Source organism: Chrysochloris asiatica, unplaced genomic scaffold (assembly GCF_000296735.1).
Source record: "Chrysochloris asiatica unplaced genomic scaffold, ChrAsi1.0 scaffold00002, whole genome shotgun sequence".
Taxonomy (NCBI): Eukaryota; Metazoa; Chordata; class Mammalia; order Afrosoricida; family Chrysochloridae; genus Chrysochloris; species Chrysochloris asiatica.
The window spans coordinates 47,079,880-47,099,983 of record NW_006408520.1 but is presented as its reverse complement, the minus strand read 5'-3'; the positions used below and the strand labels follow the sequence as shown (position 1 = coordinate 47,099,983).

The 20,104-nt window shown below is 37.6% G+C and overlaps 1 protein-coding gene across 1 annotated transcript in view; it reads right to left on the bottom strand.

The window, feature by feature from the left end:
- Positions 1-20,104, bottom strand: part of LOC102812687 (GPI-anchor transamidase-like) — a 175,117-nt gene that overhangs the window by 107,645 nt on the left and 47,368 nt on the right. Inside the window, exons 4-8 of the mRNA XM_006831085.1 lie at positions 14,176-14,311; positions 7,097-7,208; positions 4,470-4,566; positions 3,254-3,371; positions 2,984-3,094 (exon numbers count right to left, since the gene is read on the bottom strand). Of these exons, the coding sequence (XP_006831148.1) occupies positions 2,984-3,094; positions 3,254-3,371; positions 4,470-4,566; positions 7,097-7,208; positions 14,176-14,311 (574 nt within the window). The remainder of the gene's footprint in view (positions 1-2,983; positions 3,095-3,253; positions 3,372-4,469; positions 4,567-7,096; positions 7,209-14,175; positions 14,312-20,104) is intronic.

Sequence of the window (20,104 nt, the reverse complement as noted above, 5' to 3'; positions counted from 1 at the left end):
TTCATGTTGTCCAACATGAATCTTATACCTTCCTCTGAATTCTTTATCTTTTTTTGTGTTTGTTCTTCTATCTTAGTGGCATTGAGAGACTTGTCTTCCAGCTCGCTGATTCTTCCTTCCATCTCATCTATTCTACTCCTCTGCCCTTTCAGAGTATTTTCTATTTCTGCCATTTTGTTTTTGATTGTCTGTACCTCTTTCTGTAGGCTTTGCATTGTTTCCAATGCTCTATGTATCTTGTTTGATTGCTCTTGTAGCACTTTCCTGACTTCTACCTTATTTTTCTCAACTCCATTGTAAAGTGTTTTGAAACATTTTATATAATCATTTTTCTGAATTCTTTCTCAGGCATTTCGAGAGCCTGTCATCCTTCCAGAATGGAGTCCAGATCTATTTCTGGGTCATTTGTCTCAGATATTTTATCTTTTTTCTAGACATGTGCTGATATGGTCATCTGTTTTTGCTTCTGGGACATGTTTGATGTTTATCTGTGGCCCTAATACTTAAATGAGTATGTATTTTGGTACTTTTTTTGTTTTTATGCTTTCTGGTTTCTTCCAGGAAGATGTGGTCAGGGTGTGGTCTTCCCTTTTCACTCTTCTTATTGCTTGACTCAGAGTAACTTTCACAGGTGCTGCCTGTTTCCTTGGTATCTGGCAGCTGGTATTGGTTATTGCCTGGGTTTTGGTGTTTTATACGGTGTGACTGCAGCTTGGCTATTTGGCAGAAGTTTCTGACTCTTCTTGCTCCCCTGTTTTTGATATAAAACTTCTACCTTTAAATTGTGACAGTCACAATTAGTCATGATAACTATTACTATCAAATCATAAGAATCTTATTCCCATCTCTTTTAGTCAGACCCATCTAGACAAGATGAAAACTATTCAGTGGGGACTCTTTCTTCCCACACACTATCAATAATACATCTTGATTGCATGTTAGATCATCTTCAGACTGAAGAAGTTGGTAGAATTCTTCAAATTCATCCTCACTGGCTTTAGTGGTTGGTGTGTAAATTTGAATAATAGTGGTATTAACTGATCTTCCTTGCAGACATATGGATACTATCCTATCACAGACAGCATTATACTTCAAGACAGATCTATATATATATATTCTTTTATGATGACTGAGGCACCATTTTTCCTCAATTTGTCATTTCGACATAATAAACCATGAGATTTTCAGATTCAAAGTGGCCAATGCTAATCCATTTCAGCTCACTAATGCCTAGGACATCAATGTTTATGTGTTTCATTTCATTGTTGATAACTTCCAATTTTCCTAGAATCATACTTCATATATTCTATGTTTTGATTGTTAATGGATGTCTATAGCTGTTTCTCTTCATTTTGAGTTGTGTCCCATCAGCAAATTAAGGTCCCAAAGGCTTTTCTCCAGTAGCGTTATCACGGTCAATTCTACTTTGAGGAGGCAGATCTTCTACAGTCATATTTTGAGTGCCTTCCAACCTATTGGCTCATATTCCAGCACTATATTTGACAATATTCTGGTGCTTTTCATCATGTTTAAATATTCAAAATTCTTCTGATACACTGTTCCACTGCTATTCATAAGGTTGTTAGTGACTAAATATTTGGAAATAGTCTTTCCTTCTTCCTAGTCTGTCTTCATCTGAAAGCTCAGCTGAAACCTGTCCATCATGGGTAACCCTTATAGTATTTAAATAAATACCCATGGCATAGCTTCCAGAATCACAGCAACCGTCACGCCACCACAGTACAACAAGCTGACATACGAGTGATGGTAAGATGCAACACATATCAGAATACATAATCCCTTCTAATTACAGCAAGGAGCCCTGGTGTAGCATAAGCACTGGACTGCTAGCCACAAGGTCAGCTCCCTTCTAATTACAGCAAGGAGTCCTGGTGTAGCATAAGCACTGGACTGCTAGCCACAAGGTCAGCAGTTCAAGCCCACCAGCTTTTTCTTGAAAACTCAATTAAGGGTCGCTATGAGTTACAACTGACTCAACAGCACTTAACAACAACAACAATTATAGCAAGTGATTCTATTATATAAAATTCGATAGCCTAGAGATGGGTTTTCTGACTTTTGCAGTAGAACACTGTCACTAAATGAAAACTTATCTAAAAACTTACATAATAAAATAGATAAATGCAAAGATGCTTTACTGCAGTGGTAGAAAGAGTTCAGAGCCCTGCTTGCTAAGCCTCCTCTCCATTCCTAAGCCCCATGAAGGCCTTTTTTGCTATGATATATCCAGTGCCTGCCATTTAGCAAACACTCAAGAAATGCTTGTGTATGTGTGAACAAGGTATAAATTTATGGGAAAAGACCACACATAATGATGTACATAATTATCCACGCTAACATCAGTTCAAGCTTTTAGTCATGCCTACTTTCAATAGCAACCTCAAAGTAGATCTAGTTGATACTATATAATAAGTACAAAAAAGTCAGGAAAACAATTTTGGAATTCAACAAGTGATGTGAAATGTTATACCAGCAGTGTATGGCAGGCAAAATATGTAAGATAAGGCTTCTCTTGTCTAGGAGATCTCCCTTTAAGTTAAAACACTCTCATTTCTTGAGTTCAATAAAAGATAGATTATGTAAATGCTATAAAGTGAAGTAAAGTTCAATAGGGATTTGGAAAATGTGAAGAAATCATCCAGCTGAGAAGAATGAGGAAAACTTCCTACAGGTAGCAGAATCTAATTAGAATACTGAGGAACGGGTAGAATTTCAATAGGTGAATCTTAAAGAAGTACATTTCTGGTAGAGAAAAGAGCATAAACATATGAATGGAAGTATCATAAGGAATAGGAAGTAAACTGGGCTAAAGCTTCAAATTTCTTGTGATAAAAAGAGAAATTATCATTGTAAAGGTAAATTCAAAATATCTTAAAAGGTACATGTACAACAAATAATAGACTCCATTCATCAGATGAATATTAACATACCAATGTTAGAATCAAATCAAGCAAATACTTACAAGGTCATTCATATTATTTTGGCTAGCTGGATTAATTTCTTCCAAAAATTCCAAGACATAAAATGTGTATCTATCCATAAGATGGACTCCAATTGCAGGATCAGGCTGGTGCTATAAGAAAATGTTAAAAATGTAATTAATATTTCCTTGTAAGGCGCTTAAAAGTTCAAGAATAATACATTACAGACATATTCATATGAAATACAAATAGTCCAGAATAACTACACATTTCTAAGACAGTAAAACTGATAAATGGAAAACTATGCCTACCGAGAGTGAGTCTTCTCCCACTTGGCTACTAGCAAGAGCCATTATGTTAGGAGAATAAAATCGCTCATACATGGATGCTCCTTGACAAGTATCAATAATAAACAGCAGTTCATTGTAGCTGAAAAAAAAGTGACAATATTCTGGCCATGAATAATGATGTCAATCATATGTTGATAATACTTTTAATACTTCTATAACATGTCTATGTCATATCTTTGTCATTTCATAAGCTAAATTTGGAGACTTCAGAATACCCAATAGAAGCTTGATATTTGAAAAGTTAACAATAGTTGTGCCCATGTGGCTCCCTAATACTTTCTTCTTGCCTTGTTTATGCCACATAATTCAGAATCCAAAAAGAGACTCAATAGTCAACAAAATATTCAACTGAACAAAAACTTACTTTATACCTGTCCTATCTTAGAAACTAACATATGTGCAAAAAAAAAGTGTGTGTGTGTGTATCACAATAACTATATTCACGGAACTGATAAACCTTAACTGGGAGGCAGACAAGCAATATAACTAAGTATTTTTAAATCTACCACAACAGAAAGGCCTGACAGTCTGCTTCCATTAAAATTATAGCCAAGAAATTCCTATGGAGCTCAGTTCTATTTTGTAGCACATGGAGTAGCCATTAGTCACATTAAGTGTCAAAGATAAAAAGTAAGCACTAAACTGAAAAAAAAAAGAAAAAAGTCCACACTCACTGCCGTTGGGTTGATTCTGCCTCATACCACCCTCATAAGACAGAGTAGAATTGTTCACAGGGTTGCCCAGGCTTTAAATCGTTCCTGATACACACTGCCACAGCTTCCTCCCCTCAGAGAGGCTGGTTGGTTCAGACCACTGACCTCTCAGCTAGCAGGTGAGCACTTAATTATTGAGCCACTAGGACTCTCAGAATAGGTACAAGGTAGATAATTAAATATAAGTTCTAATCCCCATAAAAAATGGACAACTTAGTTGGAGGAATTTCCATTACCCCTATAAGGATGCTATATATACCTTCAAAGGACTATTTTCATGTTCTATAAACCCAAATTTTTCTTGAGGATAAAAACAACGACCCTCAAGTCAGTGTAAATAATGAATATAAAAAGGAACCATTAAAATAATCAAAATACTGTAAGTTAAGAGGCACAAATATACTAAGCATGGAAAAATCATAAATAATTTTATATTACGAAAAAGTCATTTGCTAATTAATTACCGTCTTTTCTGCCACATTTGCTCAAAAGCATCTGCAAGTTCTATGTTAGTAATTTCTTCAGAATCTTGAAATTTCAAGAAACCATTTCCACCATGTCCTTATAAGAAGAATCAAAAAGATCAAACAGATATACTTTTTATACAAACAACATATATTCTGGAAGATATATTTACTTCATTCATTACTGCAATCTAATATCCTTATTTATTTATGCTCTACAATAAGTACTGTGAAAAAAATTAATCTAAGTTTTCATTATATAAATTAAAGAGAATGCTAGACTGTAAAAAATAAAAGATACCATATCTTTACAAGTTTTTCTATCATTCAATTCCAGAAAAGCACATTTATACTTTTTCATTGGCTCCATTATGATATCAGAAATGATTTCCAAATTCCTTAACAAACTGAGCACACATTTTTAGGGCAAAGAAATTGAAGAAACTAGGTAGTTACATAGTATGCTTGTTGTTGTTAAGTGCCGTCGAGTCGGTTCCGACCCATAGCTACCCTGTACAGGGTTTCCGAGGCTGTATATCTTTATGGGAGCAGAATGCCTCATCTTTCTCCTGCAGAGCGGCTGATAGTTTTGAACTGCTGGCCTTAAGGTTCGCATATGCTAGTACTATGCATATTACATACTTAGAATGCTAGTACTACTAAGCAAGAACGGTTCTTACCTAAAAATTGCTATTTTCACTACAGTGAATGTTCTGGGTTCAACAGAAGAGTCTAACATTTAGTATGCATTATTCAGCCAGCATTTCTAGATTCAAATGCAAGCTTTGGCACTTACTATGTTACCTTAGATAAATAAATTAATCTTTCTATATCTCCATTTCATAAAATAAGAAACATATCAGCAAAAAGATAATTTGCCTGCTTAGACAGCAAGCTCCTTTGTACAAAGTTTAAAACTCTATCTCCCCTAAAAAAGAATTACCTGCTACAATTTGATGAACTTTACCTATACTTATGGATATAATAGCTCAAGGAAGGGAACAAATTTTTACAACGAAGATCACTCCCACTCCCTCAGTACACAGGGTTGACAGGGATGGGCAACTTAGACATTGGCTACCCAAAATTGGGGGGGGGGTGCTATAAAGGCAAGAAGTGACCGGCTTACAAGCTTTCAAGAGGGAGCCTAGTTCCAGACAGGGTGGGGAAGGTAGAATCTCTACTGAATGATTTCCAATCTGTTGGGACTGGGCTGGTGAAAGCAAATGGGAATAAGACTCTTGTGGTACAATAGTGAATAATTGCCATCAGGACTGACTGGGAGGGTAGGAAATATAGAGGTAGATGTTTTTTGACAAAAGGAGGGGAGAGATTGATTTTGCAGCCCAGGAGCGGAGGTCCCTGGGACCATCAAGTGAGAAGAGCGGAGAGCATGACCCTACCCAGAGAGGCAGTAACGCCAGGGATGGAGACAGATGGTGACATGGACAGATGGAGCAGCTGGGGACACTGGGCTCAGGGAGGGCGAAGGGCTGTGTGCTGAAGGCCGGGGGGGGGGGGGGGTGCGTGACTATGGGTGTACCCTTGGGTTATCTAATGATGCATGGAGGGGATGGTAATCATCACGATGAACAAAATACAATAGATGAATGTAAAACTGATATTCTTCCATGCAAACCTCACAATAAAAACTTACTAAAAACAACAACTATATCTCCTTCAGAGAAGCAAAACAGCAAAATCTGTTTGAGTGCCCTCTCATTCTGGTGGTACAGTGGGCTAAGCATTGGGCTGCTAACCAAAAGGTCGGCAGTTCAAACCCATGAGCAGATTCGTGAAAGGAAGATGAGGCAGGCAGTCTATTCCACAAAAATGTACAGCCTCAGAAACCCTACAGAGCAGTTATACTGTGCCCTACAAGGTCTCTGTGAGTCAGAATGTACTTGGAAGTGGGTTGTGTTTTCGTGATTTTAAGTGCAAGAAAAGGTTTCAGACTAGAAGTCTTTTCAATGATTTAAAAGCTGCATATGCAGCAAGTGAAGGTGACACTTTGATGAAGAATTTCTTTCAAAGTGAGGACAACTTTGCTAACATTAAGGAGCAAGTAGGAGTTGTCTCTAAGTCAGCTGTTCCTAAACCTGGGACTGCTTCTATTTAAAAGACTACTCAATCTAACATCTGAGGAATATATTTACAACACAGTTTCCTGAGTCGCACGCTACACTAAAACTGAATTAGAATTTTAGAAAAAGGACTAAGAATCCACATTCTAGGTAATCCTTATGTAAACTATCATTTGAGACTGTATCAGAAGGAAACCATTGTGAAGTTTTAAGCGGAAGAGAAACAGATTTGCAAATTCTATCCATCACATCAGTGAGATGATTAATCCAAGATAAAAACTGAAGGAAAAGAGGCTATGGCAGGGCACTCGATAAAAACTGATGAACTTTACCAAAGCAATAGTAAAAAGAAAAGACTGACATAAATAGACAGAACAGCATAAATGCTATATTGTTTATAGGTATCAATTTCCAGTTATTATAAATCACAAAGGTAGAACTACACGAAAAATTTTAAATTGTAATAAAAAATCATTTGTTTCTATCAATGTAGTGTCTTTCAGTTTCAAAATATTCTATTATTAAAGCAATAACTAAAATTACCTGTCATATAAATAAGAATATTACTTCTATCATCAGAAAGAAGACGTTTTGACCGAGGAGTACTAGGTGGGATTCTCCCAGTTAATACCCGCAAAAAATTCTCCACAGTTACCTGAAAAATATAAATCAGATGAATTAGAACTTGGGGAAATCTAGTAAGTTAGTTTTACTTTAAAAAACATACATTCCATCCTTTTCATCTATGTACTGTTGTTCTTACTGTTGTTGTTGTTAACTGCCATCCAGTTCGTTCCAACTCATAGCAACCCTTTATAGTTTCCAAGGAGTGGATAGTAGGTTGCAACCATCAGCCTTGTGGTTAGCAGTTCATTGTTTCTCCCACACTGACACATATTATTGTTGTTAAGTGCTATCAAGTTGATTCCACCCATAGTGGCCCTGACATATAATGTTGTCGTTGTTAAGCGTTCTCATATCAGTTTCGACCCATAGCAACCCTGTATAGAGTTTACAAGGAACAGCTGGTAGTTTCGAACAGCCGACCTTGAGGTTAGCAGCCCGATTCGTAACCACTACAATACCAGAGCGTCACACCACAACTTTTGACACATATTGTTGTTTGCTGTCAAGTCAATTCTGACCCATAGAGACCTTATTTAACAGCCTGTTTTCCTGTATGTTCTAGATCTATTTGAGATGACCCCATCCGTTACAGGCTGAAGGGGGGCTTGCAAACTTGCTGTAATCATCTTCCCCAGTTATCCTTTCTATCCCACTTAGATGTCTATATTTGTCCTCAAAAAATCTGTCCTCACTTTGAAAGAAATTCTTCATCAATGTGTCACCTTCACTTGCTGCATGTGCAGCTTTTAAATCATTGAAAAGACTTCTAGTCTGAAACCTTTTCTTGCACTTAAAATCACGAAAACAGAACCCACTTCCAAATACATTCTGACTCACAGAGACCTTGTAGGGCACAGTATAACTGCTCTGTAGGGTGTCTGAGGCTAAATTTTTATGGAAATATTTCATATTCTTGGAAACCCTATGTATGTAAAGGTGAGCTTGAACACCGACCTTGCAGTTCAAACGACTTTGTGGACTGATGCATTAACCCACAGCGCCACATCAGGACTCCTTGATACATGCTGTTGTTCTTGTCGTTAAGCACAGTAGAGTTAGGTCCGACTCATGGTGACCCTACACAGGTAAATCTTTACAGGAGCAGATAAGCCTCATCTTTCTCCCATGGAACAGCTAGTAGTTTCGAAGTGATGACCTTGAGGCTAGCAGCCCAATTCGTAACCACTATATGACCAGAGCTCGTTTGATACATATTGTTGTTGTTGTTAAGTGCTGTCAAGTTGGTTCCGACCCATAGCGACCCCTGTATAGGGTTTCCGAGGAGCGACTGGTGAGCTTGAACTGCCGACTTCACAGTTCAAACGGCTTTGCAGTCTGCACATTAACCCACAGCACCACACATATTAGTGGTTGTCAAATCGATCCTTACTCATAGTGACTCCATATGTGCAGAGTAGAACTGTACTCCATTTTCAAGGCTGTCACCTTTTGGAAACAGATTAACTGTCTTCCAAGTTGCCTCTGGGTGAGTCTGAACTACCAACCTTTCAGTTATTAGTCCAGTCTTGACCATTTGTGACATTCAGGCACTCCACCATATACTGCCCACTGCCATCAAGTTATTTCCAACTCATAATGCCCATATAGTAGAGCGTAATACTGCCTTAAAGGGTTTCCAAAGCTGTAAGCTACAGAAGGAGACTACGAGATCTTTCTTACATAGAGGGCTGGTGAATTCACACTGTGAAACTTTTGGTAAGCAGCTGTGTGTTTAACTACTGTGCCACCAAGGTCTATTAAATGTATGAGTGTGTATCAGTCTTGTCTCTCTCTAAATGCTGTTGCTCAGGATGTCAAAGGCTCGGAAGTTCACACACCACATTGAACTTCAAATCCATCAGTCCATCCTTTTCTCTCATTCCAAGGTCATCGAGCATCCATGAAATGTAATATGGCAAATCTCAGCCCATGCTTTCATTGTTGCAATTCCCCCTCTTCCACTCATAAACTAACCAGGACAGTTGTCATCTAGTATACAGGACTGTTCGTGTGGTCCCTTTGAGTTTCAGTCTTAGGAGTTTATCTGATGTGTTGGCTTTTCTTGCCTTGATGGCTCCAGGACAAATAGCTTGCTTGCTTGATAATGTCACAGCCAAACAGTCTGCTTTATCCACCACCCACTACCCCTCCCAGCAATTGATCTTTCTTTCAAGAAGTATCTTCTGTTCCTCTAGCCTCTTTGGGTTGGTCTGCATGTCCTATCCCTGAAAGTTCTGGGTGGGGCTCAGGATTCCACCTGAGACCCCATCTTCCACCAAGGCTTAACAAGAAGCCTGTTTTCCTGTATATCCTAGTCCCATTTTAGATGACCCAATCCATTATAGGCTGAAGGGGGGCTTACAAACTTTCTGTAATTATCTTCCCCAGTTATCCTTTCTATCCCACTTGTTGTTGTTGTTAGGTGCCATCAAGTAGGTACTGACACATAGCGACCTTATGTACAGCAGAACGAAACACTGCCCGATCCTGGGACAACCTATCTATCCCACTTAAATGTCTCTATTATGCTAGAAGGCAGGGGAACCCAAAATCCACTAAAGAGTCAAACATCTTAACATAATTTCCTCTCCTTTTCCTCTTCTATGTCTCGATACCTATACCACAGAGCCTTGTTAGTCCACGGCAGTGCAAACATCAGAGTCTACCTCTAATGCATTTAGCCACTCCTCTGAGCTCCTCCCCATTCATGTGCATGGCCCTCCCTCTCTTATTTATTGCCAGCCATGTTCCCCAAGTTGATCTATGTCTGTACCCTGACCTCTGAGTTACAGTCCCCTCCCTCCCGACCCTGGTAACCCTCAAAGGTTTATTCTTTTAGTATGGAAATCTTTTGTTTAGTTTTTATAATAATGGGCTTATGTAATAACTGTCCTTTTGTGCCTGACTAATGTCATTCAGTATTATGTCCTTAAGGCTCATCATGTTACGCAGTGTTTTGCAGCTTCCTCATTATTCAAGGTAGCACAGTATTCCATTGTGCATACATGTACTGGAGTTTGTTTATCATTCTTCCGTTAACGGGCATTTGGGTAGTCTCCAGTTTTTTACTATTATGAATAGTGCTGCAATGAAAATCACTGTGCATGTATTTACTCATATTCTGTCTCATATTTCTTGTGGATATATACCTAGTAGAATTGCTGGATCATAAGGCATTTCTATTTCCAGCTTTCTGTGGAAGCATCATACCATTCTCCGGAGTGGTTTAACCAATTTGCAGTCCTACTAGCAATTTAGGAGGGCCCCAGTCTCTCCACACCCTCACCAGCATTTGTTGTCATCGGCTTTTATGAACTTCATTGTTACTGCTGGTGTGAGATGATATCTCATTGTTGTTTTGATTTGCATCTCTCTAAGGAGCTCTGGTAGCGTAGTCATTATGAGTCAGACTGCAAAGCTCAAGGTCAGCAGTTCAAAACTACCAGCGGTTCCATGGGAGAAAGATGAAGCTTTCTGCTCCCGTAAAGATACACAGCCTCGGAAACCCTGTACAGGGTCGCTATGAGTTGGAACTGACTCGACAGCATATAACAACTACAACAATGGCTAATGATCGTGAATATTTCTTCATATTTCTGTCATCTGTTTGCTGACAGAATGTCTTCCATGGTGAAGTGTCTATTCATGTCCTGTGCCCATTTACTAATTAGGTTATTTGTCTTTTTGTTGTAGATATGTTGTAATTTCCTATAAATTTTAGATATTAGTCCCTTGTCTGATGTGTTGTTGCAAGAGATATTTTCCCAGTCTGTGGGCTCCCCTTTTTCACCTTTGGTGAATTCTTTTGATGCACATAAATTTCTAATATTTAGTATGACTCAGTCATCTAATTTGTACTCTCCTGTTTGTGTGTTTTTGTCAGGTTTGATAATCTACATATGCCATATATTAGAGTTCTTAAGTTTGTCCCTATTTTTTCATTGATAATCTTTATAGTCCTGGGATTTACATTTAAATCTTTAATCCATGTTGAGCTACTTTTCATATATGGTGTGAGGTATAGGTTTTGTTTCAACCTTTTCCAAACCAATTTCTAGTTTTGCCAACACCATTTGTTAAAGAGACTATCTCTTCGTTATTTAATGGATTTTGGCTCTTTGTCAAAGATCAGTTCACTGCATGTGGATGGATTTACTTCAGGTTCTCAATTCTGTTCCATTGATCTATGTGTCTTGCATTGTACCAATACCAGGCTGTTTTGACCACTGTGGACTTGTAATAAGTTTTACAGTCTGGAAGAGAGAGGCCTCCCACTTTGTTCTTTTTCTTTGGCAGTGCTTTGCTTATTTAAGGTCTCTTTTCCTTCCAAATAAAGTTTGTGATCACTTTTTCCATCTCTTCAAAGAATGTTGTTGGACTCTGGATTGGAATTGCATTATATCTGTAGATGCTTTGGGTAGTATTGACATTGTCATAATGTTAAGTCTTTCTATCCATGAGTATGGTACATTCTTCCATTTTTATAAATCTCTTTTGGTTTCCTGTAGTAGTGTTTTGTAGTTTCTTTATATAGGTCTTTTGTTTATCTGGTTAGAATTATTTCTAATTACTTCATTCCAGGAGCAGCTGGTAGGTTTGTGCAGTCTAGTGCATTAACCTGCAGTGCTACACCAGGACTCCTAAAGAGACTAAATGTATTACTGAGAGAACTTGTCTGCAGCCATCCAATGATTACAGGGACATGTTCAAACACATTTTGTTTGAATTAACCTATGTATGTATGAATTGAAATACCAGTAATTCTTTTTTTTTTTTTTTTAAGATTTTATTGTGAATTGAATGAACATTTACAGGGCAGATCATCAGTTTTACATTCAATGTACCATCAGTTAACAGTATTTCTCTCTATTCATTTTAGCTCTTTGTTTAAAAACACTCAGGCATATATAATTTATACCACCAAAGGGCACATTCTGCAAGTCTGCCTCCTGGTTGCCAGCTTTCAGTCTCTCTCTTTCCATGAATCTAGAGTCCTCAGCTGCTCCCTCTCTCTATGTCCCCAAATCTGCCTCCATCTCTGGTGTCACTGCTTCTCTGGATACAGTCCCGCATTCCGCTTGTGCTCTTCTCCCTTGACGGTCCTAGGGTTCTCTGTTTCTGGACTGTATGATTAACTACTTCCCCATTTTTGTTATAAAACTTCTATCTTTACAATGTTGACAGTCACAATTAGTCATGATAATTACTCACTCTAGAATCATAAGAATCTTATCCCAATCTCTTTTTACCAGACCCATCTAGACAAGATGAAAACTATTTAGTTAGGACTCTTTCTTCCCCCACACACTATTAAACTAAACTTCCCCTTCAAATCTTGTATGCTAGTCACTTCGTGCCTTTATCGTGTCCTCATTTTAGGTAGCCAATGTCTAAGCTGCCTGTCCCTATCTACCCTGTATACAGAGGGGCTAGCATTGATACTTGATGTGAAGACTCCTTCCCTCTCTGTTGGCATTTTGAGCTACTACCTCTGGTAGCGTAGTGGTTACGAATCGGGCTGCGAACCTTAAGGTCAGCGGTTCGAAACTACCAGCCGCTCCGCGGGAGAAAGATGAGGCTTTCTACTCCCGTAAAGATTTACACCCTCGGAAACCCTGTACAGGGTCGCTATGAGTCGGAACCGACTTGACGGCACTTAACAACAACAACAACAACAACCTCCATGAATATAAGTCAAGTTTATCACCAGTAATACTTTTTGTCTTTTTTTCATACATACCTTTGCTAATGAGAAATGGCCATTTTTAATATACAGTTTTATGACAAAGAAGTAAAATGTCAACCATTCATACACATCTGGTCATTGAACCAACATTTTTGAGTGCCTACTATGGGCTATGGAGTCCTGGTGTGGCACTGTAGGATAAGCACTGGCCCACAACATCGGTTTGAACCATAAGGTTGGTTACAGGTATACACTATGAAATATAGGTACTTATTACAGGTAAGAGTTTACAGTCTGGAAGGAGAAAGATATTTTTCTTAAAAGGTTTTAAAAGATGTTTGAGAATATAGAACACTGTATTTTACTTTATAGTTGTTATTTTTGTTAAGTGCCATTGAGTCCCTTTCAACCTTGCACAGGGTTTCCAAGCAGTGGCTGGTGGTTTGAACCACTGACCTTGCAGTTAACAGTCTAGTGCTTATCCCACAGCACCACACCAGCACTCCATCTAACTTTAGTGGTGGTGGTGGTGGTGGTGCTGTACCACGGAGTCAGTGACCCTGCTATGAGTTTTCGAGGCTGTAAATCTTTAAGGGAGCAGAAAGCCTCATCTTTATCCCATGGAACAGCTGACAGTTTTGAACTGCTGACCTTGAGGTTAGCAGCCCAACTTGTAACCACTATGCTATGAGAGCTCCTTTAACTTTAGTAGGTGTTGTAAAATGACAAAAAATTATCAAGGAAGGCTTCATGGAAGATTTCAAATTTTAAGTGTATTTACAATATACTGTTAAATTTCAAGTGAAATTTCACAAGGAGAAAATATAGTATATACCATCTTTCATATTCACATTTTTATTTTTAATTGCTTATGCATAAAACCACTGGAAGCATATTAAAAGGAGTTATCTCTTTATAGTGGAAATAAGGGTGAATTTTTTTGGTTAGTCATTTTCTAACTTTGTAGTTCCTATAACAAGTGTATTTATTTTAAAAACTAAACTGAAAACTTTTTAGAATAAAAAACAAACTATATATACTATGAAGAAAACTGAAACCTTACTAAACTCTTAAATAGAAGTCAGTATAAAGTTTTTCTAAGATACATATATGAAAATGCTCATGTTTTAGCAGTTCCCCCCTATATTATTTCTTTGAAATGAACTCTAGAGAGCAATCATGCCAAAAATTCAATGACAATTTTATACAAGTTTGAAAACAATGTGATGTTTTATTCTAACACTGATTTAGAGTTTAAATGCAATAGTTAACCTACAACTCAAAAATATTACTAAATTAAACAATTTACCTCATAGCTTCTATAATCCACTTCAACATCATCTCCATACACATTTAATTCCATGTTCTTGTGACTAAACACTGTAGCTGGTTTGGGATTTCTAGGGTTACATGCCATATCATCTGCAAGCATTAGAACAATGTGACTAGAAAAACAGGGAGGAAAAAAATCAAGTAAATAAATTTTTAAAAAATTAAAGACAAATAAAGCTTACATCATGTGACAATTATGTTCATTCCTTTATTTAAACATTTCACAACTGTAAATACAGTACATATTTGTTGTTGTTGTTAAGTGCTATCAAGTCGGTTCAGATTCAGATGAGAAGACTTTAAAAAGTTCATGAAAAAATGGATTTAAAAGATAATGGAATTTTTACTAACTTTTTGAATCCCCCTATTACAAGAAGAGTTGTGGGATGACATAAAGAACATCATACAGGAAGAAAGCAAAAGGTCATTAGGAAAAGACAGAAGGAAAAGATTAAAACTGATGTCAGGAGAGAATCTGAAACTTGCTCTCCAGCATAGAGATGCTAAAGCAAATGAAAGAAGTAAGGAGGTACAAGAGCTGAACAGAAATTTTCAAAACACAGCTCGAGAGGACAAAGTCAAATATTAAAACAAAATGTGCAAAGACTGGAGTTAGAAAATCAAAATGGAAGAACACGCTCAGCATTTCTCAAGTTGAGGGAACTGAAGAAAAAATTCAAACCTCAACTTGCAATATTGAAGGATTATCTGAGCAAAATACTGAATGATGAAGGAAGCATCAAAAGAAGATGGAAAGAATACACAGAGTCACTTTACTAGAAAGAGATGGTTAATGTTCTACCATTTGAAGAGGTAGCATATGTTCAAGAGTCAATGATACTGAAGGAAGATGTCCAAAGTGCATTGAAGTCATTGGCAAAGAACAAGGCATACAAGGAATACAAGACATGATGGAATACAAATGGAAATTTTACAACAAAGTAATGTGGCACTTGAGGCGTTCACTCATCTATGCCAAAAAATTTGGAAGACAACTACCTGGCCAACTGACTGGAAGAGATCTGCATTTGTGCCCATTCCAAAGAGAGGAGACCCAACAGAATGCAGAAATAATAAGACAATATCACTGATATCCCATGCAAGTAAAGTTTTACTAAAGGTAATAAAGAAACAACTGAACCATACACTGATAGAGAATTTCCAGGGGTTAAAGCCCGATTTAGAAGACACTGTGGAATGAAAGATATCATGGCTGACATCAGATGGATATTGGCTGAAAGCAGAAAATGCCAGAAAGATGTGTACCTGTGCTTTACTGACTACACAAAGGCTTTCGATTATGTGGATCATGGCAAGCTACAGACAAAATTGCAAAGTATGAGTATTCCAGAACACTTAATTGTACTCTTGAGGAACCTCTACATAGACCAAGAGGCACTGGTTCAAAGAGAACAAGGAAACACTGAATGGTATAAAATTAGGAAAGGTGTATGCCAGGGTAGTATTCTTGTACCATATTGATTCAATCTCTATGCTGAGCAAAGAATCCAAGAAACTGAATTATATGAAGAAAACTTGTCAGGATAGGAGGAATACTCATTCATGACTTCCTTTATGCAGATGATACAACCTTGCTTGCTGAAAAAGAAGAAGACTTCAAATATTTACTGATGAATATCTACGACCACAGCTGTCTGCATGGGTTGCACCTCAACGCAAAGAAAACAAGAATCCTCATCACTTGACCAATAATTAACACCCATATATGTGGGGAAAAGATTGAAGTTTTCAAAGACTTCATTTTGCTCAGATCGACCATCAACACTCATGGAAGCACTCGTCAAGAAATCCAATGATGTATCACATTGGGCAAATCTGCTGCCCAAGACCTCTTTAAACTGTTAAAGAGCAAACATGTCAGTTTGGAGACTAAGGTGTGCCTGATGCAAACCACAGTATTTTCAATAACCTCCTATGAATGTGAAGGTTGGATACTGAATAAGGAAGACTGTAGAAAAATTCATGCATTTGAGATATGGTGTTGGAGAATATTGAAAGTACAGAGGACTGCCAAAAGAACAAACCAATGTATTTTAAGAAGTACAGCCAAAATGCTCCCCGAAAGCCAGGCTGGCCAGATTTCGTCTCTCGTACTTCGGACATATTGTCAGGACTGACCAGTCACTGGTGAAGGATATCGCATTTGGTAAAGCAAAGGGTCAGAGAAAAAGAGGAATATCACCAATGAGATGGATTGGCACAGTGGCATCAATGGGATCAAACGTAGCAGATGGTGAAGTTGGCCCAAGATATGGCAGTATTATGTTCTATTGTGCATAGGGTCACTATGAGTCAGTACCAACTCTGTGGCACTAAACAACAACAGTATAAGTTTGGAGAACACAGTAACCCCATACAATAGGCACGGGACTATGAATCACAAGGTCCACCGTTTAAGTCTAAGCCATTCCTTGGAAGAAAGATAAAGCTTCCTGGTCGTGTAAAGATTTAAATCCTAGGAAGCCCTATACAGGGTCACTATGAGTCGGAACCAACACAAACACATTTAACAACAACAACAAAGTATAAGTTTTATTATATAAATTAAGTTTTGGAATTTACAGTTTTATAAGTTTAAGAGTCCTGGTTTGATGCTGTAGGATAAGCACTGAACTGGTATGCACAAAGTCGATGGTTCAAAACCATCAATCACTCCTCAGAAGCCCTGTATAGGTTTCGATATGAAATGGAACTGACTCAGTAGCACTTAACAACAACAATAGTATAAGCTTTAAAGTAGAGAAATCAGACTAACTTAGAATTAATTAAGATACTAACTTAATTTTTTTCCCAACAGAGTATATTTTATGCCATACAACGAAGAGTAATAAAAAGCGGTACTTTGTCTTCCCCATAATTTTAAAGATATCTAGTAGTATTTGACATTTTAAAACTTGTAAAGTCTATATTAAACTATATTATAAAGAATTTAATGTTCAGAATTCTAAATGCTTAATATAAAAGGAGATTATAATCATTGTAATTGAAGAAAGTATATGATTTGTTAAATATAAAACTGATGATCTGCCCTGTAAACTTTCACTCAATCCACAATAAAAATCTTAAAAAAAAAAAAATGCAATCGATCAGCAAGTGTAAAACTTATCACCAAAATCCATCTGCAGCCAATCTCTTCTCAGTAGTTCTATTACATGTCTAATACCTGCCATCTCTTGACTATAAACTAAACAGCTCCTTATGTGGCTCCCTACTTCCACTCCTGCTTCCTACTGACCAGATTTAGACTTTTCTTCTCTCAGATCTTCATAGCATTCCAATCCAATCTCTAAAACGCTATCTCATTATCCTATCATTTTCAAGACAACATTTATTAATATAAAATCCCCATTGTGCCCCCACTGTTGTTGTTGTTGTTGTTAAGTGCCATTGAGTCTGTACCGATTCATAGTGACCTTATGCACAGAAGAACGAAGCACTGCCCAATCCTGGGCCAACCTCACCACTGTTGCCACACTTGAGTCCATCAAGGCTGCCACTTGGACAATCCATCTCATTGGGGGTCTTCCTCTTTTTCTCTGACCCTCCACCTTACCCAACATGATCTCCTTCTCCAGTGACTGGTCCTTCCTGATCATATATTCGAAATATGAGTGACAAAGTTTGGTCATCTTGGCCTCCAAGGAGCACTGTGGCTGCACTTCTCAAACACAGATCTGCTGGTTCTTTAGACAGCCCATGGCACATTCTGGCTGCACTTCCTCCAACACCATAACTCAAATGCATCAATTCCTCTACAGTCTTCCTTATTTACCATTCAGCTTTCACATGCATATGAGGATATTGAAAATACCATGACTTGGGTCAGGCACACCTAAGTCCTCAAGCTGACATCTTTGCTCTTCAACACTTTAAAAAGGTTTTGTGCAGCAGATTTGCCTAATGAAATACGGCATTTGATTTTTTGACTGCTACTTTCGTGAGTGTTGATAGCTGATCCAAGAAGAATGATGTCCTTGCCAACTTCAATCTTTTCTCCATTGATAAGAATGTTGTTTAGTGGTCCAGTGGGGAGGATTTTGGTTTTCTTTACATTGAGATGTAATCCATACTGAAGGCTGTGCTCTTTGATCTTCCTCAGTAAGTATTTTAAGTCCTCTTCACTTTCAGCAAGCAAGGTTGTATCATCAGCATATCCCAAGTTGTGAATGAGTCTTCCTCCAATCCTGATGCCATGTTTTTCTTCATATAACCCAGCTTCTCAGATTATTTGCTAAGCATACAGATTGAATAAGTATGGTGAAAGAATACAACCTTGTTGCACACCTTTTTTTATTTTAACCATTCAGTGTTCCCATGTTCTGTTCGAACAACTGCTTCTTGGTCAAGGTACAGATTCCTCACGAGCACAATTCAGTGTTCCAATATACTCATACTTCGCAATGTTGTCCATAGCTTGTCATGATCCACACAATTGAAAGCCTTTGTATAGTCAATAATGCACAGGTAAACATCTTTCTGATATTCTCTGCTTTCAGCTAAGATCCATCGGCTATCAGTAATGATATCCCTCGTTCCAGAGCCTCTTCTGAATCCAGCTTGAACCTCAGGAAGTTCTTGGTCAGTGTATGATTGTAGGCATTTCTGTATTACCTTTAGCAAAACTTTACTTGCATGGGATATCAAAGAGATTGTCTGATGATTTCCACATTCCACTGGGTCACCTCTCTTTGGTGGTCCCATAAAGTCACTATATCCCAAAAGCTTAGCATATTTATTGAGTATCTTGTATACGGTAGGTGCTCAATAAATGTTTGTTGAATAAAGGAAATAGTTTCAATTTTACATTTATTTTCTATGAAAGAAAATTACAAAATCTCTCAAGTATTTTTCTTATTTTTCCTATCATTAAAGCTGGTGAACAGAAATCAAGCAATTATTTATTCTATCAAACACTTGAGCTTCCAAAACACAAGGGAAAAATTAATGTGGCATACATAATTACTTTAGCAGGAAATACCAAGAAGAAAGTGTTCTGCTACATATGTTCCAAATATATTAAAGTTCAAACCTGAAACACTGATTTTTTTCATGAGATTTAGATAAATTACGAATTTGAAAAGATTCCAATCATTCTACATTCAAAGATCATATCTTCAGCTGTTACTGACTTATTTCACAGAATAGGGAAAGCTATTCTTCTTAAAATGAAAAATATCTTATTTTTAGTAATGAAATCATTAATTTATATTAAGTGATTATCTATCACATCTTATTTTGTTATAGATGACTAACGAACAAGCTGGAACCTTCAGAAATCAATATAAAAATAAGAATATTCTTTTGGACCATGTTTTTCTACTTCATGCTAATTTCAGCCTATGCAAATAGAATAATTATTCAATATCTCTATAATATGAATATCAAAGTAGTAATTTCTGCTTAAAACCACAAATGAAATAATTTTGCTACAGTGTAATCACTACAACCTTTAATAAGCATAATCAGTATACCATAAAATTATCAAATTTATAGTAATGTGGATAAATAAACAAATCAGAAAACAATTGTTGTTGTTGTTGTCAAGTACCATCGAGTCAGAACCGACTCATAGCGACCCCATGCACAGCAGAACGAAACAATGTCCGATCCTGGGCCAACCTCACTACCTGCCACACTTGACACCATCAATGATGTCACCTGGCTGATCCATCTCGTTGGGGGTCTTCCTCTCCTTCTCTGACCCTCCACCTTACCCAGCATGACATCCTTCTCCAGCGACTGTTCTCTCCGGACAATGTGTCCAAAGTATGAGAAACGAAGCCTAGCCATCTTGGCCTCCAAGGAACACTCTGGTTGCACTTCTTCCAAAACAGATCTATTGGTTCTTTTGGCAGTCCATGGCACTTTCAGTATTCTCCTCCAAC